This window comes from Cavia porcellus, unplaced genomic scaffold (genome assembly GCF_034190915.1).
Source record: "Cavia porcellus strain 051 isolate PalLab524CR breed Dunkin Hartley unplaced genomic scaffold, mCavPor4.1 scaffold_5, whole genome shotgun sequence".
Taxonomy (NCBI): domain Eukaryota; kingdom Metazoa; phylum Chordata; class Mammalia; order Rodentia; family Caviidae; genus Cavia; species Cavia porcellus.
Genome location: NW_026947488.1, coordinates 32,281,977 through 32,307,470, shown reverse-complemented (window position 1 = coordinate 32,307,470; position 25,494 = coordinate 32,281,977). Strand labels below are relative to the sequence as shown.

Sequence of the window (25,494 nt, the reverse complement as noted above, 5' to 3'; positions counted from 1 at the left end):
CTCCCGCCCCCGCACTGCGCAGGCGTCCCCCGGCTGGCCCTCCGCAGTCTGGAAGCCGTACCCGCATCCCGGCCAGCCGCCCTGCGCCCGCGCTGCCGCGCTGCCCGCGCCCCGTTCTCCCAGCCTGCACGATGGCGACGCCGCTGACAGACAGTGAGAGGAGGAAGCAGATCAGCGTGCGAGGCCTGGCCGGGCTGGGCGACGTGGCCGAGGTGCGGAAGAGCTTCAACCGGCACCTGCACTTCACGCTAGTTAAGGACCGCAACGTGGCCACGCCGCGCGACTACTTCTTCGCACTGGCACATACGGTGCGCGACCACCTGGTGGGCCGCTGGATCCGCACGCAGCAGCACTACTACGAGCGCGACCCCAAGGTGAGGTGAGAGGCGACGGCAGCCGCGGCCCCGACCCCGGGTCCAGTCCCTGAATCCCGGTCCCGATACCCGGTCCCGGACCCCAGGTCCAGACCCGATCCCTAGTCTCTCATCCTGGTCCCACCCTCGCCTCCGGCCCCCCTCCACCCCGTGCGCTCCCTGGCGGAGTCTGAGTCCCGGCTGCTGCCAGCCCTCTCCACCTCTTTTGTTTTTCTGCAGCAGGAGTGGGAGAAGCGGGCCTGGAACTTAGCCCAGCGGTTTTTTGGCTTGGGAGGGATGAGACGAGGGATCTGCGGACACTGTGGGGCTCACTTAGGCGAGGCCGAGGCCAAACGGGGAAATCGCAGCTTGCCTGCGGCGGGAGGGGCTGAAGTCGCAGATTGTTTCAGTCATTCTTACTCGTACACTTTGCAAAAATTCGCTTTTAGTAGAAAAACAAAACGATTAGTTAAAGTCACCGGTTCTCCTCTTTACTGACCTCTTTAAAGTGAAGGCGGGTTCTGCTCTCATGCACAGACCTTAATAAGGAAAGGGAGGAAAAGAGCACACTGAGCTTGGTGCCAAGATCCGAAAAACAAAATGTTGCACGATTTTGTGTTTTTTGCTTCACTCATGAAGATTTTTAAATTTTCACTCACAGTTTTCCGGGTCCGTCAGCGCTCACTTTGGGGTTGTCAGCTTGCTGAGTGTGTCAGAGTCCTGCACGACCTCCCACTAAGAGGTGCTTTGCACACTTGCAAGCTCGAAGCCAGTTTGGAGAGATGTCATTGATGGTATTTTGGAGTGTTTTTACAGGGTGTTACTGAACATCTAATATTGCTGTGACCGAGACCAATCGCTTCTCCAAACTCATTCTGGGGCACTCCTTTGTTGCCTAAAATAAAGATGGTAAAAAGGACAGATTTGTTAGGTGCTTGTTGGGCTTTTTCGTACTTAGTATGCAAGACAGCTCAGAAGGCACCGAATGACTGAAGCGGGTTATTACAACTAGGGCTTGGGCTGACTGCCAGGAACTGGGCTGGAGGCAACTCCCAAGTATTCCTCACCAGCAGGGAGCCCTGACTGGCCACACCACTTTCATTGTTCTGCCTTTGGGGTAGGTTGACCTGGGGTAGGTGACTCCAAGTTTGGGGGAGGCCTGGGCCTCCCTATGATAGCCTGAGATGTCTAGCCAGGCTCAGGCGTAGGTGGGTGGAAATGACCTTCACAGCAGAGGTCTGACAGCAGGTTTTCTGGTGTCCACTGCAGTGGCTGTGGGTGGGAACCCTTCTTTTAAAGAAGCCACAGCCCTGCTGGGCATGGTGGCTCATGCCTGTAATCCCAGCACCCTGGGAGGCTGAGGTGGGAGGATCATTTGGAGTTTGAGACCAGCCTGGGCTACAAAGTGACCTCAAGTCCAGCCTGAACTACATAGCGAGACCCCATCTCAAAAAAGACAAAAAAGAAAAAAAAAAAAGAAGCCACAGCCCATGGCTGGAGGATGTTTATCTACCCTGAATGGGAGGCCAGCTAAAGAGTAGAGTGCTCCAGGCACTAATCCATGAGGAGAACGAGCCCATCATCTCTGCAGAGCATTCTTGTTTGCTGGTAACAGAACAGAGAAGTCCAGAGCCTTTGAACAGCAGCAGCTTCAGAAAAGGAGCTGTAGTTGGCCCCAGCCTAGGGCTGCTCAGGCTTGCACTGAGGCTGCTGGCGGCTAGGCTGTGCTCCTGCTTACAGTGTACACAGCTTTTATTAACTTTTATCCTTTAAAAATGGGCATTTGTGATTACTGCAGAAAACATAAGAAAGCACAGGGAAGGCAGGAAAGAACTACTGTAATCTCACCACCTAGGGGATAGATAACATCATAAATACTTATAAATGTTTGTGTTCTACAGCCTTTTTAAAAATTTGGGTAGGAGTACTTTGCTTTATTACACAAAATAGTATAGTGCTGCATCCATTGTACCATAGATCTTTTAGCACTTTATTTTTAGAAATAGCAGAAAATAGCAGAACTTAGAGTGTGTAGGAAGATTTCCCAAGCAGCCTACCTGCAAATCAGCAAGTCACAGAATCTGGCCAGAATGGAGAGGTCTGTGCCTGGAAAGGCAGATGTTGGAGGCTCTCTGTAACTCCAAGGAGGTCAGAGGGAAGCTCAGCTTTGAAAGCCTTGAAGCACTGGCGAGGGAGTGTCAGACTGGAGCCCAAGGCCTCTAAGCCTAGTGCAGGTCTGGTTGCCCATATAAGGCAAGTGCTCCCCCTGGGCTGAGTTCCCACCCTCAGACTCCTGGTCCCTGGCCCTGTCATTACCACTCTGTTTATTTGTTTGTTGTGAGACAGTCTCACAGGTGCAGTTCAAGATTGTTTGTTTTCAGACTGTCCTTTGGAACTCCTTATGTAGCCCAGTTGGCTTTGTTCCTCTAGTCTCAGCCTTTGCTGTACTGGGATTACAGGTGAGCCCCCTATACCCACATTGGCTTTACTGGTTACTACATGCTTCAGGGGTCTGGATGTGTTTCTTAATCTCCCTTGACCTCAGTATTTTAATCTATGAAATGAGAGTGGAATGAGAGTGAAATGAAAGAGCCAAGTGATCTGTTTCTGTACTTTTAAATGTTAGCGACAGTGTTTGCTTATAAAACACATTTCCTTCTCTACCCGGAAAGAATGTGAAAGTGGTTAAGCGAAGTGTAAAGGTTTTACTTAGTAGAGGGCCTCAGAGAGAAAGAGAGTTGGGGTGGGGCAACAGGGAGGAGAATGGGTGAAATTCAGGTGCAAGGTCAGGACACAGTGCAGCCAGAGCTGGTCCAAAGCAGAAGGCAGATCTCGCCTGTGTGGCAGCTGCCAGATCCTTGCTGTCAGGGCTGGCGCCAGCAGGGCTCAGCTGCTGGGCAGAGCTGGTCTGGGATGGTGTACATGACCCCCCAGTGACTGCAGGTGGCCAGCTGTTGAGTGTTGCTGATCACCTGACCTTTATTTATTTATTTATTTATTGTCTTTTTAAGACAGGGTTTCACTATGTAGTTCAGGCTCTCTCGAGCTCACTCTGTAGCCCAGGCTGGCCTCTAACTCCAGTGATCCTCCTGCCTCAGCCACCTGAGTGCTGGGATTACAAGCAGGCCCACAGTTCCTGGCCGCTGGCCCAGAGTGGGCGGGCAAGGCCTTCTGGCTCAAAGCACCTTCAGGCAACACTGAGAGTCCTCTGAGGTGGTGGCTCCACCAGAGGCGGCCACACTGTTAGCGTCTCCTTGGTTGGGACCCAGTGCACAGACACCAACATTATTCTGGATGTTTCTGTGAAGGTAACTTTGGGAGATGAGCCTTTTGGAGTTAGTTTTCTGTGGATTAGCTGTTTTTGAGATGAGCTTTCAAAATCAATGGATTTATTTAAAACTTTTAAAATTGTTGCTTAAAAGTTGTCCACGCCTGTGGGGCGCCAGTGAGGCATGAGCATGCATGTATTGCATAGCATCCAGCAGGGTAAGCAGTGCCACTTCTTCATGCTTTCCTATCTGTAGGTAACTGAGACGTCCTGAGCTCCAGAGCCCACTACTGTCTGCTCTGACTCAGCACTCGAGCAGCTTTTAGCCTTTTTCCCTGGGTCCCTCTCTCTATCTTCCAGGTGAGAGAATGATTCCAAGTCCTCCATGTCTGAGCCAGGCTATGGCATTAGTCTTTCTGAGCTTGGCTGGTTTTATGTGATGTAATGTTCCCTGTTTCCAGCCGTGCGATCACAGGAAGCTAGCTTTTTTCCTCTTTTTTCTTCTTGCGGTGTTGAGGATTGAATTCAGAGCTTTGCTCATGCTAGGTGGTCTTGATTCCTCAGCTACAACACTGTCCAGCCTTGTCTTTTTTAGGGCTGCATGGTGTTCCACTGTGTGTCTAGTATACCTCTGCTTATCCATGAACCACACTGTACTTGTTTCTGAGTCTGGCTGCTGTGGGGAGGATCTGCAGATGTCCCCGTGGCATTGTGAACCAGCACAGGGGCCTCCAGGTCTGAGTTTGCAGGGCTGGAGTGTTCCTGGGCTTCAGCCCTCAGGGCTTTTGAGGGGAGCTCCCCAGCCTGTGCCTGTGGTGAATTCCATTCCTATGCTCCTAGAGGTGTGGAGGTTTGGGAGCTAACAGGGAGACCTAGTCATGTGTCCCCTCTGTCAGTGAAGGCTTTACAGAAATGTCCCACCCCGTCAGTCCCCTGCACTGGCTCTTTAGAGCAAATCTGGTCTTCTGAGTGCAGGGAAGGGGCATTTTCTGGAACACTCTCTGCTACACAGGGTCATCTGTCTCTTTGGAAGTGTTACACTCCTTCACTTCTGCATCTTGGTCGTTTTGTTTTGTTTTGTTTTGTTTTGTTTTGTTTTGTTTTGTTTGAGGCAGGGCTGTGCCATTCAGGCTGGCATTGAACTCACTATGTAGCCCAGGCTGGCCTCGAATTTGTGGCAATCCTCCTGCCTCATCCTCTGGAGTGTTGGGACTATGGGCGTGCCATTTTAAAATAAATTTTTGGTGCCAGAGTTGGAAGCCAGGGCCCTGAGCATGCTGAGCACAGGCTCTACCTGGCCTTACAAGACTTCCTGAAACATTTTTTGTGTTTGGCAAGAAGCTGATCCCTTGCCCTTCATTGAGACGCCCAGAGGTGAGGCTTGCGTGACTTTGGGCGCCTGCCCGTCTGTAAGTGCATCTTCTCTGCACTACCTAAAAGTTAGCTGCAGCCCTGGTGTCCTCATCCTTAGAAACTCCAGTGCATACTCTGAAAGCCAGGATGGCCGCACAGCCCTGTGTGGTGCTGTGCCCCGTCCCGTGCATTCGGTGCTGTGCCCTCAGGGTTGCCTCCCTGTCATACCTGTGGGAACACTAGTGAGGTGCAGCAATGAAAATGAGAAAAAAGAAGTGAGCACTTCCTATTTTCATTAACGAACAAGCCTTCAAGTAATTTGGAAACCTGTGATAGAAACTGGATCTGGTATACCCCTCCAGTTCCAGCTACTCAGGAGACTGAGGCAGGAGGATTGCTTGAGGCCAGAAGTTCAACACTAACCTTGGCAACATAGTGAGACCCTAAGGAGTGAGCACGTAGGACTGCGAGACGTGAGGTGCAGCAAGGCAGATGTGCAGTGGTACTGGCTTCCCCTCCAGAGCTGGGGCCAGGCCCAGTTCCCAGGAGTCAGTGGGGAGCCATGGGCCTTGAGACAGTGCTCAGGGTTTTGGAGGGCACTTCAGTGTGTTTGGGGGACTGAGGCTGGGGTTTGTAGAGTAATTTAGAAGCCATGCACTCACGTGATCAAAGACCCGGCTCTGGGCTGCAAGACTTTGAAGGTGTCTGTGTGGCTGTGTTGTTCCCGCTTCCCCCCACCCCCACCCCTGTGCGCACAGACGTGGGCATTCCTCGTCCCGGGTGTTTGGCGCCTGTGCCTTTTCCTTGGTGCTGGCTTGGTCTCAGACACATAGTGTGTGCTCCATTGTTGCCTCTTGAGAGCTCAGAAGCAGGACTATATAGTGCCACTGCTGGGTGCACATCCCTCCCTGCAGCATCCCACGTTCACTCACCTTGCTCTTCCTCAAACTCCCTGGATTCTCTGTGACCCCACCTCATTCTTCACGCCGTGGAGAAGTTGGTTGACATGGCATGAGCCCACCACGTCCTTCATGCTGTCCTGGTCCTGGTTTTCAGGACACAACCCTCTACCTACCCTCCAGGTCACCACCCATTGGGGTGAAAGGAGTTGCTATCCCTCTCCAGGCCAGGCCATACTCTTCCTGGGTCCACCAGTTCCCAGCCATGAGGCCATCCAGACTCCCCAGGGCTCGAACCAATCCCCTCTGCTGTCCTGGAAGTGAAGCCAAGTCTCTCTCCCATGTAGCGCATCTACTACCTTTCCCTGGAGTTCTACATGGGCCGTACACTGCAGAACACTATGGTGAACCTGGGCCTGCAGAGTGCGTGTGATGAAGCCATCTATCAGGTAGGGCCCCCAGACACCGGGGTGAGCCATCCACAGAGGGCCCCTTGCCACACCACCTCAGGCCAGGGGAGAGCTGAAGGGACCTGTTCCACTGCCTCACCCCATTGGTTGGGCCTGGTTTAGAGGGTGCAGGGCCCCGTGCCCTACCCTGCCTTCCTCTCAGTGGTTGAATTAGGGGGTACTGGGGGACTTTGGGACATAATACCTGTGTGGCCATGGGGTAGTTGGGCCTTGGGGACCCCACCTCCTCCAGGTTCTCGCCCAGGGCCTGGTCAGGAATTGTGTAACTCATTTATGGTTCTGTGCTCCACTTGAGGTGACAAGAGGTCCTGGAGGTGACTGCCTTAGTCCTGTCCCTGGACTGGACGCCAGTTCCAGGCTGTGTCTGGGAGCGCAGCACGGCAGGGCCTCATGTAGATTTCCAGCTGTAGGAAGCCTGTATTTTTGCAAACATTCTCTTACCCAGTTCTTATGAGTAAGGAGGACTTGGGACTGACTGGGTACACTGTAACATACGGTGTCTGATTGTGATTTTGTCAGTGTGTGCATGACAGAAACCAGGAAGGGATAGCCTGGCACATACTCTGCAGTGTGGCCTGTTTCTTTCTTACAAGTTACTTCCCTTGCAGGCCTAGCACTCTTGGGGCTGAGAGGTTTTCCTGAGGACCAGGCTGTCCCAATCACAGCCTTGGTAGCTGGGCTCCTGGATGCAAGGGCTGGTGCTAGGGCTATGGCAACTGGCCCAGCCCACTGAGGAGCTGGTGGGGATGGAGATGGCAGTGCCCCCTGTGGGCTGGAAGCATGCCTGCCCTGCTGAGTGCTGGTCCCCACTCATAAGGGGCAGCTGGAAAAGTCACACCTGATCTTGCTGGGCTTCCAGCACCACTGTCCTGGTGTTCTGGTTACCTGAGCCAGCCCTGGGTAGCAGGGGTCTTCATTGGCCTCTCGAGAAGATAAGGACAGTCACATTGTCAAGCCCTTGCACAGACTGTAATCTCTTCCTAACCTTGGTCACTGCAGATCCTGCCTCCAAAACAGGATGTGTGACATGGTCTGGTGTCCAAAATGTGTAAATAGCCCAGAACTTGACAAAACAAGACAGAGCAGCCACTTCAAAAATGGACAAAGGCGTGGCATTGTGGTACATACCCATAATCGCTGCACTTGGGAGGCTGAGGCAGGAGGATCCTGCATGAGTACAAAGCCAGCCTGTACTATTTAGTGACACCCTGTCTCAAAAAAAAAAAAAAAAAAAAAAAAAATTAAAATTGTCAAAGGAGCTGAGCACAGTGACACCCTCCTGTAATCCAGTGCTGAAGGAGGCTGAGGCGGGAGGGTTACAAGTTTGAGTCCCTGTTGGACAACTTAGTGAGACCCTATCTTAAGAACTAAAAATGGCTGGGGATGCAGCTCGATGTGAAGACCCTGAGTTCAATTACCAGCCCCAGGAAGTTTCTTTGGGAATTCGGCATGAGTCACATATACTGTTTTGCAGTTGGTTCCATTTGCTTCTTACACACTAAACCATCTGTTTTTCATGACACTGCTTTTTACCTCACATAATACATCAGGTTTTAAATGGATCTGGGCCATTAGGCCAGAACTGGTTTCTTTTTTTTTTCCTTGTTTGTTTGAGGCAGGTTCTTGCTATGTAGTTCAGGCTGGCCTTGACCTCCCAGTGACTTTCCTGCCTTAGCCTCTCAAATGCTGGGATTATAGGCCTGCACCACGATGCCTAGCCAGCACTGGTTTCCAATTCATGGGTGTCTTTGGCCCTTTTCAAGTCTTCTGTCTCATGAGTGGACTGGAGTTTTCCAAGAGCCGTGTGATGAATTGCGCAGTGCTACAAGAGGCAGAACACTGAGTAGAGTACCCCTGGAAAGAGATCTGTAAAAATGTAAAACAATGCCACTTGTCCCAGTGATGTTTTGTTTTTTATAAAATGCAGTTATTTTGCTGGGCATGGTGATACACACCTGTAATTGCAGCACTGGGGAGCTCGAGGCAGGAGGATGTCTGCACGTTCAAAGCCAGCCTGGGCTGTAAAGTGACTATCTCAACCCTGGCCCCCCACAAAAAAAACCCCAAAACTTTCAAACTACTGGGCTCATACTGAGGCCACATGTTACAATCACATGTTACTATTAATAGCTGAGTGACCTGACAGTGCATACATTTAGCTCATAAACCGTGTCTGATTTTGACTGCTAAATTAGCAGTTTTGGATTACCTGAAAACTTTCTGGGCATTGACTTAATGTCAAGGTTTAACATTGGATTTTCAAGAGAAGAGAAGCAGACTCTTGGTTATACTCTATGTCCATGAGACTTAAACGTTTCTTGATCTGTTGTTGGGTACAAGCTGCTCAGTGGTCACCTTTGTGTCTGCAGCTGGGGCTGGATCTGGAAGAGCTGGAGGAGATTGAGGAGGACGCCGGCCTGGGTAACGGAGGCCTGGGACGCCTGGCAGGTGACCACGGGGCCCCACTGTGCCATGGAGATGGAGCTGGCCAGTGCCTGGGATGCTGGTGTGGAGGGCTGGGTGCAGACGCAGGGCTGTGGGCAGGTGTGGCCAAGGATGTGGCCCAGCATGAGTGCAGCTGTGGCTTCCCAATGAGTCTAGGGCAGTGCTCTGCAAGCGCAGTCTGGTGGGGAGCTGCCTGGTGATTTTTCTGCTGTAACCCCTTTTTGCTGGGACAAGGAGTGGGGCTGAGGGTGTGGCGGAAGTTGTGGTTTGAGTTTGTGCCATGCTGGGAACAGTGGAGTGGCTGCCCCCTGCTTGAGTCCCAGTCACCATGTATGGGCCCTAAATGGACCTCACAGTTTTGTTTTCAGTTGTAAGTTCTTCGAGAGTTCCAAATACAGTGTGTTCTCTCAGGACACACAGATTTAAGTAAAGAAAATCTTTCTCTTACCTGTCCCCAGCCCATGTGTGTCCCCCACACTCTCCTCCAAGAGACTGGGAGAGGCCCACGACCTCATCCCTTGTCCCCTGTGTGGGCTAGGTCATCCCCACCTTGCCACTGCCCTTGTGCACATTCCTTTCCTCACTGAGAGAGTCCAGCCCCTGGAGTCCACTGAAGTCTAGGGTCCCGGTTGGGCCCGTGGCGCCCTTGCTGCATCCTGTGTGGTAGGTGCATCAAGCAGACCCTGGCCCGCTGTGCTAACCACCTGGGCTCTGTGTGTATTTATCAGCCTGTTTCCTCGATTCGATGGCCACCTTGGGTCTGGCAGCATACGGCTATGGGATCCGCTACGAATTTGGGATTTTCAACCAGAAGATCGTGGATGGCTGGCAGGTAGGTGACTCATCAGGACTTTCGCCTGTCCTCAGGTGGCAGCCGGCAGCACTTCTTCCATGTGGCCAGGCTAGGCTGGTCCCGGGGGAGCCCTTGGCAGCAACTGTTGGGGTGGTGAGGGATGTGTTGGGGGTGGACACAGGAGCCCAGTGGCACCTGACTGCAAATGAGAGGCACACTGGATGCAGGGTGTATACTCTGAGGCCAGATATGGGGCCAAATGATGGGCTGGGTAGCTTGAGGAGTGGCCATGATCCTTTTGTCCCTATCTTGGGCCTTTGGCCTTGATATGAGGGGGCAACTTCTAGTGTGACCAAAGGCTGGACTCCCAAGGAATGCGAGGCTGGGAGGTGTCAGCTGTGGCATTAAAGCATGGAGCCCTGGCCAGACGAGGTGTGATGTGATGTGGAGAGGGGCCCTGATGTCCACCTGGTCAGGGCCGCATGAGGTGGAGTGGTATCGCTGCAGAGGGTCCATGGCCTTTAGGGGAGTGTTGCTGTTCCCGGGGATGGCAGCTGTGTTGTTGGGCACAGAAATCACTACTGCTGCGCTTGGTGGTGAATGGCTTCTGGTCTCTGGGTCCCTCAATGTCATGTGCAGCAGGGTGGGCTGGGAGACCATTTTGTGCTGCACCAGAGTGGCCAGTAAGGGAGATGTGGCTTGGTGGAGGTGGGTCTGGGTTGGTGCGGGCCTGGCTCATGTCTCCCATGGGTGAAGTCCATAGTGTGCCCAGTGGGGGTGGGTATTGTTGTCAGCATGGCCACCGCCGGTGCTGCTCTCTGGTGGTCAGCTGGTGGGAGCACTATGTTCAGCACTGTCCTGGTCCCTGTGAGCACCAGACCCAGCACTCATGGCTTCTCAGTGCCCCTTTGTCTGCTGAGCATGTATGTATGAGGGTGTGTATTGGGGCACACACAAAGCATGCACTGTCTCTGTTGCACCCCACCGTGTTGCGTTCTCAGAGCAGTGGGCTGCAGTGATTGTTTTCCTGTACTTCATTTTGGTTCTGTGTAATGGCTTTGCTGAGCCAGGAAAGGGTTCTGTTACAGCACGGGGTGACCAGCACTTGTGCATCCAGGATGAGCTCCATGCTGAGCCACACAGTGCTGCCTAGTGGCTGCTAGAGAGCCTGCACGGGAGCTGTGTCCCCAGCTTTTTAGGTTTGAGGCTCAATCTTGTGAAGTCCCTAAGTTGTCCATGTTGGGCAGGAACTTGTGAACCTCTTGCCTCTGCGTCCTGGAGTTCTGCCCCAGAACCTTCACTTTCCAGCAGCCGGGCTCAGCTGGCATAGAAGCATCACCAGTGAGTGGGCCTGGTTTTGTCCAGTGCTGGGCACTGTTTGATCTTGACCCCTCTTGCTGCCCAGGTGGAGGAGGCAGATGACTGGCTGCGCTATGGCAACCCTTGGGAGAAGGCCCGGCCTGAGTACATGCTGCCTGTGCACTTCTATGGGCGCGTGGAGCACACGGCCGAGGGCGTGCGGTGGCTGGACACACAGGTATGGCTGGGGCCGGGCTTGCTCCTCATACCCACCATGTGCCTCAACAGTGTCCCCATCATGGGAGCTGCTGCCCATGGCTAGTGGGTGCACTGTGTCCCTGGGGACTTTGTGGGCTGTGGCCAGCGCCAGGCATCCTGGCTATCACATCTCAGTGCTGACCTACAGCGTGTTTGTGAGGCTAAGCGCAAGATGTGACCTGAGTGGCAACTCAGGCCCCATGTCACTGGATGTCTGAGGAAGAGCATCAGATGTTAGTGCCATGATGGGCAGGGCTGGCCCGTGTGGACAGGCTCTCAGAGCTGGGAAGGGAAGGGCCACAGCAGTGCTGTTGGTGCGGGTGCCCAGTCTGGCCCCTGGTCAGGGCTGACGGGCCCCATGGGTGCAGGAGGCTGGCTCTTGTGGGTCTCGTCCTCAGAGGACTTGCCCCTGGGGCACTGGGGCACTGAGGGCCAGGCTGCCACTGGGCTGCCTGTACCCCTGTCCCTGTAGCCCCAGTACGGGTGGGTGGTAGGTCCTGCTGACTGTGCCCCATGCGTGTTCCTGTGGCCAGGTGGTGCTCGCCATGCCCTATGACACTCCAGTGCCCGGCTATAAGAACAACACGGTCAATACCATGAGGCTGTGGTCTGCCAAGGCGCCCAATGACTTCAGGCTGCAGGACTGTACGTCCCTCCACTGCCCAGGCACTCCAACCTACCACCCCCATCCCTACCTCAGAGCTGGGCAGCCTGGGCTCTGGTGCCAAGCTGCTGCCTGATCCCCACACTACCCTCCCATGGGCCAAGAGAATTGGGAGTATAGTCCTATGGCCCCGGGGTCCAAAGGGAAGAGAAGGGGACTTCAGGGTGAGATGAGGTCTCTGCTGCTTTAATGGCTCAGCCAAAGCTCTGGGGACCTTCAGAGGTCACAGCCTTTCCCTCCCCATCTCCACAGTCAACGTGGGGGACTACGTCCAGGCCGTCCTGGACCGGAACCTGGCGGAGAACATCTCCAGGGTCCTGTACCCTAATGACAATGTGAGTAGCACCTGGGCAGGCTGCATCAGGTTGCCAGCCTGTTCTGGGGGGCTGCAAGTGCAGCTGAGCCAAGTTCTCCTGGCTGGGTATGGGGGCTGTGTGGCTGGGGCCTTCTCTCTGAGTGTGGGCTGGTAGCTGCCATAGAGGCATTTGCCCCTTCCACCTGCTCCTCAAAGGGCAAGTACAGGGAGCCCTGGTCTCAAGTCAACTTGGGTCACTCTTCTGGTGGGGACACAGTTCCCTGACACTGGGAAAGTTTCAGCTCACCCCATATGCTTGGTGGCAGCCCCAGCTGGACTCTGCTGCTGTCTGCACTTGGTGGTCTCAGTGTCTGGTGGCTCTTTGTTGCTATACAATGGGCCTCTGTGGTAGGTGTAGCACAAGTGCTTGTTTCTCACCTGTAGTGTAGGCCCTGGGCTCGCAGCTTGCGGTCCTAGGGCCTCTGTGTCTTCGGAGGTGTGAGTCGCACTCTGTCACTATGACCTGTGTGTCAGCAGAGGTTGGTGCTGATGGGCGCAGCCTGTCACCCATCCCAGCCTCTGGGGGGCCTTGGTGCTGGTCAAGCAGGCTTGAGCACCAGTTACCTTCACCTCTTCTGTTAAAAGGCAACACTGAGTACTGATGGTATTGGGCAGCTGGGTGAGACAGTGGTCGACCTCAGCCTGTTACCTGGCCACCTGTGGGGATGGGATGACCAGGATCAGGGCAGGCGGCCACCAGACCCCTCAGTTCCCTGCCGTGGAGCTGGCACCACAGTGGCCCTGTGTCTGCAGTTCTTCGAGGGTAAGGAGCTGCGGCTGAAGCAAGAATACTTCGTTGTGGCTGCAACTCTGCAGGACATCATCCGCCGCTTTAAGTCCTCCAAGTTCGGCTGCCGTGACCCCGTGAGGACCAGTTTCGAAACCTTCCCTGACAAGGTTTGTGAGCTGAGGGGATAGGCGCGTGTCCTGTGGGCTGCAGGGCCCCTGTGCCTCCAGGTTTGTCTTGTCTGGCTGGCCTCCAGCTTGGAGCCACAGGCAGTCTTGCTGGTAGGCAAGGTGGGCCTCTCCCAAGCCAAGGCCGTGTGCCATCACTCAAAGCTGCCACATAGTAGGGAGGAGGTCACTCTGTCCAGGCTGCAGCTGGCTGCAGGGTCAGAAGCCCCCTCTCAGCTCCCTTTGGGCATCTTGGGCCTCAGGCTCTGCAGGACAGGCTGCCCAGCTCCTCTACAGCTGGGATTGGATACCTGCGAGGGGTGAGGCTGCTGAGCAGCTCTATGTGACTCACAGGTGGCCATCCAGTTGAATGATACCCACCCAGCCCTCTCCATCCCCGAGCTCATGCGGATCCTGGTGGATGTGGAAAAGGTGGACTGGGACAAGGTGAGCAAGAGGTAGAGACAGCGTTCTCTGTGGACCAGGGCAGGGCTGTCCTCTGGCTTCTGTGCCAGCCACATGGATGGCTGAGAAGTCCCAGGAAGGAGGTCCCCTCTCCTGACCGCAGGACATCTGGGGACATCAGCAGCTCTGTCAGCCTTGAGAGTGTCACGCTACGCGGGGAGGGTTCCAGGGGAGGGATAGACAACCTATAGGACAGCAACACAGCACAAGAGTGTTGGGTAGGGGTAGGATTTGGGAACTTTCTAGGGCTCCTTGTGTGTGTTTTCTCATCTTGAAGTTTAGTAAAGAAATTCATAGTTTGGAGAATACAGAAGTTTAAAGAAATACATAGTTTTTGTAGGTTTTTTTGGGGGGGGGGCTCAATTTCCATTGGTCCTATTTTTTTTTTCAAATCCACCTGGTTTTAGATTCTTAAATGTTTAACTAAGTCAGCCTATAAAATTATACAGCATTTTCATCCTGTACTAGAGATTGAACCTAGGACTTTTGCACTGAATTACTTCCCTACCTTTTTTTTTTTTTATGAGATGGGTTCCTGCTAAGTTTCGTAGGCTCAAACGTTTGATCCTCCTGCCTCAGCCTCCTGAGTAGCTGGATTGCATGCAAGTACTACCCAGCCCAGCCACAAAGCAATTTCTTTTTTTTTTTTTTGGTCTTTTTCCTTTTTATCGGTACCGGGGATCGAACTCACAAATGCCTGCTTGCAAGGCAGGTACTTATGCCGCTGAGCTAAATCCCCAGCCCCGCAATTTCTTACTTTACTTGGAGACCAGAGCACTTCTTTGACCTCAAGATGTTTGTAGTCCTGTTGTAGATTCCCCTGTCCTGGCCAACAGGCTATTTAAAGGATATCAGTGGCTGACTGTTTAGAAGTCTGTTAGTTTGTCAGTAAAAACCATTCACAAGGAGGACAGAGGCAGGTGAGCCTGTGGCACAGGTGGGGGTGTCCGAGCAGGTGTGGGTCAGCAGGCAGGGTGGGGCTGTCTCTGTGCCGGACTGCCCATCACTGCGTAAACCTGCTGGTCTGTACCACCAGGCCTGGGAGATCACCAAGAAGACCTGTGCATACACCAACCACACGGTACTGCCTGAGGCCCTAGAGCGCTGGCCGGTGTCCCTATTTGAGAAGCTGCTGCCGCGGCACCTGGACATCATCTACGCCATCAACCAGAGGCATCTGGACGTGAGCACTGCCTGTCGGGGGTGGGCGTGGGTCCCAGCAGGTGATAGCCCAGCAGCTGCAGAGTGGCACTTTGCTGCCTTGCTCCTGACTCTGCTCTGTTCTCAGCCGGAAGCCCCACCCGTCCCTCATCATTGCTGCAGGGTGCAAGGCACAGGAGTAGCTGTGCCTGTGGGGTGTGTGTGTGTGTGTGTGTGTGTGTGTGCTTGTGTGTATGTGCCCATGCGCAGGTAACCACCCCTGGGCATGGCCGTCCCTCTGGGTGGTGTGGAGAACCCTATGTCCTCTGTCAGCAGGATGGTTCATCTCTGCCTGAGCCCCATTGCTGGGTGCAGGTCTAGGCCTGGAGTGGGATCCCGTCCCTTGGCCCAGCTGTTGCACAGGCCCTGGGTCCGGGGATCTCAACCCCACCCCTCTCTGGGCCCCAGCATGTAGCTGCCCTGTTTCCCGGGGATGTGGCGCGCCTGCGGAGGATGTCCGTGATTGAGGAGGGCGACTGCAAGCGGATCAACATGGCACACCTGTGCGTGATCGGGTCGCATGCGGTGAATGGTGTGGCACGCATCCATTCAGAGATCGTGAAGCAGTCCGTGTACGTGCAGTGCGCTGTCCCACCTCTCTGGTTGCCAAGCGGGAGGTGACGGGAAAGACGGGTGCCCATCAGACCTCATGACCCTGGTCCACTGCTGCTGGCTGGAGGCCTGGGACGGACGTCTACCTGGTGTCAGGGCTGGATGTGCGGCAGATGGGTGGCAGCAGTCAGGTTGGGTGGGGACCCGGGAGTCTTCCCTTCCCCCGTCCTCTCACCTGTTGAGGCTGCTAGAATCCTCTGCCTGAGAAGTCTATGGACAGCTCTATGCCTCCCACTGGGCTCTGTGGTCTCCAGTGTGGACTTGGGAGTTGGATTTTTCCCCAGCTCACAACTGAGGAAACAGCCCACGGCTGAAACCTGTGGAGTCCCCAGGGTCATGGCCTGGCTGTCCCCATCACCTTCCTAGGTGGCTGTATCCTCACACTGGGAGGGCAGGGTTAGTGGTCATACCCTGGGGCTTTCCTGGGACGGTCCTGTGTTCTTTGGCAAAGCTGGCATTCCTGACAGTTCTGTCTGCTCATAGCTTTAAGGATTTCTATGAACTGGAGCCAGAGAAGTTCCAGAACAAGACCAATGGCATCACCCCCCGCCGGTGGCTGCTGCTGTGCAACCCAGGGCTGGCAGATGTCATCATAGAGGTAAATTGCCAGGTTGGGTCCTGGGACAAGAGGCCAGGTCTAAATGTGAGCAGCAGCAACCCAGGATGCACCTCAGATCCCTGGGCTGTGAATCAGGGATAGGCCATGCTGGGAGAAGTCATTAGGCAGGACAGTGGCCCCATGTACCTCAGGGAGGGCCGGGCACGTGCTGCAGGTGGGGCTGAGTAGGGCAAGGCTGGTAGCTGCAGCAGGAAGGTCCCCACTGAGGTGATGGCTTGGGGATGTAGACTGTGTATTCAGGTCAGGAGCAGGGACTCTGTGGTAGCTACTGAGATGAGGGGCTAGGCCTTGGCCCACTGGGGCTGTGCAGAGGGACCTTTGGGAAGCTGGAGAGGTGGGTGGGTCCCGGGCAGCAGAGGCTCAGCTGCAGTGAGCAGAAAGCCTTTCCTCCCACAGAGAATCGGGGAAGGCTTTGTGACAGACCTCAGCCAGCTTCGGAAGCTGCTGCCGCTGGTCAACGATGAGGCCTTCATCAGGAATGTGGCCCAGGTCAAGCAGGTTGGTGAATAGCCCCGGGGAGGGGCTCACGTTGACCTGAGGTCCAGGGTGAGGCTGCAGCTTTGCAGAAGGTCCCTGACTTTCGGCTGGGTCCTCAGGCTGCAGGGACAGCTGCATGATCCCAATTGTTCTAGGAGTGGCCAAGGGCTGAGCCAGCTTTATTCTCCAAGAGCTCCCAGACAGGGTGGGACTGGGGGTCACAGGGCATGGCTATGAGGGTGCTGTCTTGGCCTTTCTGCAGCTTAATTTCAGTTCCAGGGTTGGCACTGTCCCCTCTTTCTGGCTCCTCACCTTCTTTCTCCTGTGGTCCTTGCCTCACCCCCTAGTGCCCTTGTCCTGCTCAGCTCGACTCCAGGTACTTAACTTCTGCTATCCCTGGCCACCCCTAGTGGTCACTCAGGGCTGTCTCCAAGATGGGTGGGCCGTGGGGCACCCAGGGACCTCAGAGCTTACAGCATAGTTGTCACCTTGCTCCGCACAGGAAAATAAGCTGAAGTTTGCTGCCCTCCTGGAGAAGGAGTACAAGGTGAAGATCAACCCTGCCTCCATGTTTGATGTGCACGTGAAGCGCATCCACGAGTACAAGCGGCAGCTGCTCAACTGCCTGCACGTCATCACCCTATACAACCGTGAGTCCCCTCAGCCACGTCTGGTGTGCACCAGGCAGGCGTCCCAAGCAGTGACTCCTCCTGTGTGTAGGCCTCGGGTTGGGCATGCTGCCAGGCAGCATTTACATTCAATGTAATTTTTGCATTGGTCTTGGTGACTCACCTTGTTCAGAAAATTTGCTTGTTGAGGCATTGAATGTAGTTAGATGGAGTTGTATTAGTTAAATTTAAGTTGTTGTTGTAGTCAGGGATCACAAGAACAAGACTATATGGGACATATAATTTATAGTGTTATTTATAATGGTCACCCAAGGAGTCAAATAGAAAGTACAGGAAATCCGTTCACCCACTAAGGACCTAGAAAATCCAGCTGAGGGCCTGGATCCCTGGGCAGTATCCTGCATGGTTCAGCTGAAGTCCAAGAGCCCACGACAGTGACTCATGCAGTGTGTCACAGATCTGCACTGGGAAGGCCCAGAGGTCAGCAGTGGAAGCTAGAAAGTCTGCACCAGTGGGGTGAAGGATCCGTGCCAGCAGGCTGAGAGATCTGCACTGGAGGCAGGAAGTCACACTCAAATAAGGACAAAGGATCCCTGAAAAGTACCATAGCCATCCTCAGCAACAATGAGGTCCTGAGCTCCTCCAAAGATGAGAACAACAGAGTTCACATCAGGAAGCCAGTATGATGAGCTCCTGGAGATTGAGGAGCACACATCTTTCCCTCCGGAGCCAAGAAGCAATGCTAAAAGTAAGGACCAATGTTCCCCCAAAGTGAACCATAGCCACTCTCAGCAACAGCAAGGACCTGAGTTCCTCTAATGATAACAGCTGAGTTCATATCAGGAAAGAAGCTCTGCAAGCTCCTCCAAGAGAACCAATGGCACCAAACAATGACTTCGTCTCCAGGTCTCCTTTTTATGCTGACAGCAGTCGTCAAGTGGCCCTCCATACCTAGCACTAGGCAGATTCAGGTCAGCTGGTGTCTAAGTTGACCGTTAGTTTTCAAAGCACCACAGTTGCTTATGGACAATTATGAGAGCAAATGTGACTCAGAAATCCCCAATAAGTGAATGTGACAGCTGTACTTGGTGACACACAGCTGTAATCCCAGCACTCTGGAGGCTGAGTTTAAGACCAACCTGGACTACATAGCAAGATACTGTTTCAAAAAAAACAAAACCAAAAATAACAAAAAGTAACAGTGAACATTGCTTGGTGAATTAGCAAAACCCTGGTCAAGAACTGGATTTTCAGAGGTCTGGGGTGATAGCAAAACCCTGGTCAAGAACTGGATTTTCAGAGGTCTGGGGTGATACAATGTTTCAAAGCGAGGTGCTGTAGAAACTTGACTCTGGGCTCTAAGGAGGGAGGGAGCAGCCCTGCCTGGGCCCGATGGCTGTGTGGTGGCTTCTGCCTCCCAGTGTCTCATGGTCCTCTCGGCAAGTCCTATGTGAGCAGCAGTGAGGGCTGCAGTTCCCTTTCCCTTATCCTGCTCCATCCCCTCAGCTCCTTAGTGCTGCCTTGGGGATCAGGCAGTTGTATTCTTTCTGCCTCAGGCTACCCTTTGCCTGCACTGTCACATGTGCTTCCATGTGGGAATGCACACCTATGTACATGCATCCATGTGTATGGTGTAGGTAGGGCTTACACACATGTGCATGTGACCTTGTGTATTTGAGGCATGCACACATGCATGTGATATGTGCTTGGGATGTGTGCACACGTGTGTCCGTGTATAGCGCATGCATGAATGTGAGCATACACACACGTGTCCTTGGGTGAGGTATATGTGGATGTGGATGTGTGGGTGTGTGCATGTCCTTGTCCAATTCCCCACTGTCTGGGCACCCAGGCAGCCTCTGCATTCTTCCCGTTCCCATCTGTCGTGATGTTGGCTTCATCTGCATGTATTCTGCCCTCCCTGCCCACCCTACTGGCCAAGTATCCAGCGACTGCAGCTGGGGCCCCTGGGAGGCCTTCCTGAGCCCTCAACTGGCCTATGTGACTGAAGGGCCCTGGCTGATGGTGCCAGTCATCATGCCTCCCACCCCCTCCAGCATGTCTTAAGTCCCTGCACCCCTGTCCTGAGGGCTGGAGCCACCTTGTTCATTTCCAGGTGTATTGGTGACTTATTCTTACAGCTGTGTCTTGCTTGCTGTTGACCATGGCCACTTCTGACTACCTACTGTACTATTTCAAGAAAGTGTCTTGAACCACACGCACATTTTACCACCTGTGCTGGGGTGGAACCCAGGGCCATGCCTGTGCCAGGCCCTGAGGCGTGTTGGGGAGCGTGCTGGGTGCCCTGCATGCATTTTTTTAAAACCCCTTTAGCCCCGTTTCCCTGTGTCGCCCCTCACCCCAAAAGCCTGCCTGTTGGGCCTTAGCCTATGTGGTTCTCAGGATATAAGCTTTGCGCAGCTGGCCCAGCAGGCAGCTCTACCCACCATGGGGACCATGAGCGCACACCCCTGCTGCATTAGCTGTGCAGCACCTCCCGAGGCCCCCAGGCATGTCGTATATCCTGGCAGCATGGGCTTGGAGAGCAGGCTGTCCACCTCCTGGCAGATGGGAAGCAGAGACAGGCAGGGTGGGTTTCCAGAGTCCCCTCCAAGGTTCTGCCCTAGCGACCTCCCTTCCCTTCCTCCTGAGTCCCACTACTCCTAAAGCTGCCCCCCTCCCCAGCACACACTGTGTCACCTGGCAGTGGGGACAGTCAGGGTCTCAGGCACCTGAGGCTGATGACGTCACACCCACGGTGCCAAGGCCTTGCCCAGGTCTGTACTCTTCTGTGCCTCAAACCCACGCATTCAAATCATATTGTTAATACATAGGGCTTCAGGAAACAATGGCCAGCACTGATGGCCCTGGGCCAGCACACTTGGCCTCCTTGCCCCCTGGCCAGGAGCATGCCTGCTCCGGATGCTGGGCAGGCTACTGTGGCCTGCAGGCTCTGCTCACTGCCGGGGATGGAGATAGAGTGAGGGCAGCCTTGCCCCCAGAGGGGCTACTGCCACCTGTTCAAACCCCAGGCCTCCAGGTCCTTGGCAGTTTGGCTTCCATAAGGTTTTGAGCGACTCCCTTGTTTTGTCCACAGGAATAAAGAAAGACCCAGCCAAGGCCTTCGTGCCCAGGACAGTGATGATTGGGGGCAAGGTGAGTGACTGCACCTTCCTCCTTTCAGTGCCTCCTGCTCAGAAGCCAGCTCCAGTGTCCACTGGGCACGGTGTTCCAGCTGCGAGAGTCTCTGCCACTGTCAGTGATGATCCCCCAGAACAAAGCATCTAGCTTCTTAGGCATCACCTTACGGCCACATACACATTGCTCCTAAGTGTGGACAAGAACCTGTCCTGTCAGAAGTGGCTGTCCACTAAGGACCACAGCCCCACTCGTCTAATAGAACTACAAGTACTAATGTGTTTTTTTTCTTCTTTTCAAGAAGGCCTTGCTGTGTTGCCCAGGCTAGCTTCAAAATTCTGGGCTCAAGGGACCAAGGGCTTCTTCCACCTCAGCCTTCCCAGTAGCTGAGAGTAGCGGGCCGTGGAAAAAAGTTCAGTTTTTTTCTGCAGTGCTGGGCATGAGCCCACGGCCCACACACTGGAGGCAGGTACTCTGCCCCCAGCATGCCCGCAGCCCCACTAGTACTTTCAGCTTTGGATCTGCACACTGAGGAGGGCCCTTGCCTTGAACCTGCATCTCCTAATTCTCCTTACCCACACACTTCCTCCTCTTTATCCTTTTCAGTGTACTTGTTGTAGAAACTGAGTCATTTTCCAGCCCAGGCTGCTTTCCTGAGGATGCCCCAGGTGTGTTGTGGCAAGTTCTATAGGGCTCCTATTTCCTGTAAGTCAGTTGTATCTGGTCAGAATTGGAGCATCTTTGGAGGTTGCAGGTCCCATGCTGAGGCAGCTGTCTAGCACCAGGTGGAATCCAGCCTTCGGGCTCATGAGCCACACTGCTGCTGGCCTTCAGGGCGGGGCAGCCCTCATGGTGCAGTAACCCACAGGCCCTGTTGATCCTGGGCAGTGTGCTGCACAAGAAAGCCCTCAATTGCTTCCCCCTGCAGGCAGCTCCCGGCTACCACATGGCCAAGATGATCATCAAGCTGGTCACATCCATTGGCAGTGTCATCAATCATGATCCAATTGTGGGCGACAGGCTCCGAGTAATCTTCCTAGAGAACTACCGGGTGTCCCTGGCTGAGAAAGGTAGGATGGGGGCCTGTGCCTCTCCTGCTGGGTGGACAGGAGGGGTAGGGTAGGCAGTGCTATGCCTGGTGCCAGGCTCCTCTTGGGCTGGAGGCAGATCTTGAGAAAGTTCCAGAAGCAAAATGCTGGGCCACTTAGGGGGGCTTCTTGAGGTCAGTGCATTGTATACCTTGCCTCAATTGTAGCCCCACCAAGGAGGGGTGCCCTACAAAGGCAGTGGCCATTTAGGGATAAAGGACTGGTTGTCTAGGATCATTGCTGAGGGGCCGGAGGAGGGAATGAACAGAAGGGGAAGGTGAGGCTGGGCTGATCTGCCTCCTGCCTGCAGTGATCCCGGCCGCTGACCTGTCACAGCAGATCTCCACTGCGGGCACCGAGGCCTCGGGCACCGGCAACATGAAGTTCATGCTCAACGGGGCACTCACCATTGGCACCATGGATGGCGCCAACGTGGAGATGGCTGAGGAGGCAGGCCCTGAGAATCTCTTTATCTTTGGCCTGCGGGTGGAGGAGGTCGAGGCCCTGGACCAAAAAGGGTGTGTGTCCCCTCTGTGCACCAGGGTGCATGGCATGCTGCGGGCAGGGCCAAGCTGGGCGGGATCAGCACCTGCCCAGAAACAGGGTCAGTGGCATGACCCCCACTAGCATGAAGCAGCTGCTTTTCAGCCACTTTGGGCCTGTTTGTGGGCCCACGTCTATGGCAGAGTCCCTGGGTCCTCCCTGTGGGCAAGCCCTGGCTGTGGGTCACTGCTAAGGTGCTAAGTGGCCCATCTCCCTGCAGGTACAATGCCAGGGAGTATTATGAGCGCCTGCCTGAGCTGAGGCAGGCTGTGGACCAGATCAGCAGTGGCTTCTTTTCTCCCAAGAACCCAGAGTGCTTCAAGGATGTGGTCAACATGCTGATGTATCATGACAGGTGGGGTCCCTGCCACACGCTGTACCCATCCCCACCCTGGGACAGACCTGGGCCACTGGGTGGGTTGGGAGGGGAAGCCCCTGCACCTTGGCCCACAGGATCTGGGGCCCAGCCAGAAGAGTGGTGGCTGTCCGTGGCAAGGGCCAGACTATGGAGTGAGGTCAGTGTGCTGGAGACCCTGAGGCCGTGTGATCTCAGGAGGGCTGGAGAAGCAGCTCAGGGGCAGTGGAAACTGGCCAGGTGGTGGAGGGGTCTTCCCAGGTTGAAGTGCAACTAACGGGTAACACAGTGCAGTTAACGCGTGGTCAGACAGCATGGTCTCTGGCTGCATGAGGGGCCGGGCACATCACTTGTGCCTCCCTGTGGCTAAAAGTTGCTCTGGATGGGTGAGGTTGCTGCCTTCCTGCTGCTGCCCTCTGGTCACCTCTGACTATGGGTCACCTGCGGCTTCAGTTGGGCCAGGCTGCCCCTGCCAAGGCCTGTGAAGGAGACTGGTGAACGTGCCCCATCTGGTACCACAGTAACAGAAATGTATCTCTGTACTTGTACTGCATCTCTGTACCTGTAACGCCTACATTTCTGTCCTGAACATCAGGAATTGCAACAGCTGGGGGATTGCAGCAGACTGCTTGGGCCCTGGGCCTGTGCAGCCCCATAGCCTGTGGGCTCTGCCCTGATAATTTTCCCTAGGGGCATCCTAGGTTGGAATGTGACTTGGGTAAGACACCCTGTAACCAGATGTACCTGGTGCAGCCTGGCCCCCACAAGGGGCAGGGCTTGGTGTGTGGTGACCTCTTGGTGTGGACCGTCTTTGGGTCCACAGAACAGGCTGCCTGGCCAGGGTCACTGTTGTCTACCATCTGCCTACTGTTCTGTCCCTGTCCAGGTTCAAGGTATTTGCAGACTATGAAGCATATGTGCAGTGCCAGGCACAGGTTGACCAGCTGTACCAGGTGAGGCTCATGGGCTGTGGCTGTAAGAGTGGGGTCAGGGCAGGAGCTGGAACCAGACTTCATTTCTCAGCCTGGTGAAGCAGGTCTTTGGCCAGAGAGGCTTAGGATTCCATACCCGTGACATTAATAAGTCACTGGTGTGCCATCACTTCTTGTCTTACCACTGTGGGGCTCTGGGAGGACCCCCCACAAACAGAGCATTCACTTGTCCCACAGGACTTTGCCCTTTTGGGGATGCCCTTCCTCCAGTTGATGGGAGGCAGGACAGCTAGCTACATGGGCACAGCTACATGGGGGAAGCCGTGGTGGCTGAACCCTTAATGTAGGAGGCTCTTCACCTGTCCCACATGTGTTGTGTCTACCTGCGCCATGTTGTCTGGTAGAGCTTATCTGGGGCTGTGCACTGCTCTGTGGAACACAAGCTGCAAGGGGTGGGAGCTTCCTTAGGCCCTGTGTCCTGACACCAAGTCCTTGGATTATGTCTCTAGTGGCAATAGGTCATAGTCTGTGGGACCCCTCTTCACCATACTTCGCCAGGGCTCAGAGTTTGATGGAGACAGTCGTAAAGTTCTAACGTGCCCAAGACTGACCAGCCTGTGCTTTTCCTGCAGAACCCCAAGGAATGGACCAAGAAGGTTATTAGGAACATCGCTTGCTCGGGCAAGTTCTCTAGTGACCGGACCATCACTGAGTATGCACGGGACATCTGGGGCGTGGAGCCCTCTGACTTGCAGATCCCAGCCCCCAACATCCCTAAGGACTAGGCATCCCTCTGGGCAGGGCCAAGGTTTTTGTAGGGCTGTGTTTGCATATCATGCCAGCATTCAGGCACTTTGTCAGCAACCAGAGGCCTCTGCTTTTCTCCACGCTGTGTTCCTCACAGGGGCTAAGGGGTGGTTTTGAGGTTAAGGCCAAGAAAGGAGGTGCCCAGGAGGCTGACACCCTCCTGGTTTTTCGTAAGCAAAGCAGAGCTTGAAGCATGGGTGGAACAGGCAGCCCCACAAGGTGGGCAAGAAGTGCAGCTGCCTGAGCCCCCCCACCCCCCAAGCCTTGCATGAATCTTGCTGTGAGCGTAGATCTGTAGTTGTAAGCCTCTTGATTTTGCAGTCTGGACATGTGGCCTGGGTGAAGCCTGGGGCCCTGTTTCCACAGCTGCGGCCACTAGAGGTAGCTCTTTGGGCATCATCTCCACACAGCCTGTCCTTGCCCTGGGCCACACACATGGCCTTTCACTGCGGTCCTGGCACGTGTGCGTCAGGCTCAGGGTGGGTGGGAACAGCATGGGGGGGGGGGGCTCTGCAAGGACCTCTGCCAAGACATGTCTGGCTCATACAGGGTCACCTTTTATTTTTCAAGAGAAAAAAATAACCCGAGAAGTACATGGAACTAGCTGCAGCCTTCCCTTGTTCATGTAGGGTCAGCCTGTGTTTGAGGGAGACTATGTGGAATCTCTGCCTGGCTGGAAGTGGCTTAGCCACTGACCCCAGAAAACAGCTACCTGTGCTGCTTCAGGCATGGTGCCTTTCCAGACACACCCAGGCCAGGATCTCCTATATGCCGCCATAGTGGCCTGGTCTGATGCATGAGTGGGGGATGGGGTGGGCATTGTGCGTTTCTGCTCACTTACAGTCATGGGAAGGTAAAAGCCTCCCTTCTGTAATCTGATGCCTTGTGGGTTGGAAATGTGGAATACCACTCTGGCAGCTCTGCTGGGCTCTGGGGCTGGCTCTTCCTGTACTTCCTAACGGAAGAGCTTTGCCAGAACCACTGGAGTTTTGGGGCTGTGATCACCTACTGCCTGTGTAGAGGCCCTGCTCCCTGACCTGTGCGTGCCCACACACTTCATGCACGCACGTTTCCTGCCTCCTGTGAGAAGCTGATTAAATCTTTGTACCCACAGCTGGTGTGACTTCTGCATTTCACTGCACACAGTGCTTCTGGGGGGGAGGGGCGGGGGGGGTGTCGTTCCACAATTCTGGGGCCAAAGATGGAAAGTTGTCACTCATCCTCATGGTGTTTCCAGACTGCTACCTGTTTAAAGTCAACAGGAGGAAAGTATTTGCATTTCTAGTGCAAACTCCTTGGATCTCTTTATGGACTCTGCCATCTCCATTGCCCATTCCTGGCTCCCTGAACCCGAGCAGTCTCCCTGATTACCTGTAGCTGTGGTTAGCGATGGGGCAGCAGGGACTAATGGCATGGTGGGGAGTTACTGTGAACCTCCTGGACCCTGGGCCAGCAAACTGTGCAAGGACCCCACTGAATCCTGATGTCCTGGCATGAACCCTTGTCCTTTGGCTCTGTAAGACAGGGGCCACAAAGCTGCCACCTGCTCACACCTTGGGTCCAGACCATTTCCTAAAA

At 54.5% G+C, this 25,494-nt stretch overlaps 1 protein-coding gene and 1 long non-coding RNA gene across 2 annotated transcripts; one reads left to right on the top strand and one right to left on the bottom strand.

Moving 5' to 3' along the window:
- The first annotated feature begins 6 nt into the window (after positions 1–6).
- Pygb (glycogen phosphorylase B) lies at positions 7–25,029 on the top strand. The gene is made up of 20 exons (XM_003476391.5): positions 7–374; positions 6,221–6,322; positions 8,713–8,791; positions 9,517–9,620; positions 10,987–11,118; positions 11,672–11,783; positions 12,055–12,137; positions 12,911–13,054; positions 13,406–13,498; positions 14,553–14,699; positions 15,125–15,288; positions 15,812–15,926; positions 16,344–16,445; positions 16,927–17,074; positions 20,151–20,209; positions 21,120–21,261; positions 21,590–21,797; positions 22,043–22,177; positions 23,064–23,130; positions 23,742–25,029. The coding sequence occupies exons 1-20, from the start codon at positions 132–134 to the stop codon at positions 23,892–23,894; spliced, it is 2,532 nt and encodes an 843-aa protein (XP_003476439.2). The 5' UTR covers positions 7–131; the 3' UTR covers positions 23,895–25,029.
- On the bottom strand, positions 381–2,580 carry LOC106029073 (uncharacterized). The gene is made up of 3 exons (XR_001202705.3): positions 2,411–2,580; positions 1,013–1,248; positions 381–892 (listed from the first exon to the last, which is right to left on the bottom strand). It is a non-coding gene; the product is annotated as an uncharacterized LOC106029073 (long non-coding RNA).
- Positions 25,030–25,494: the final 465 nt, after the last annotated feature.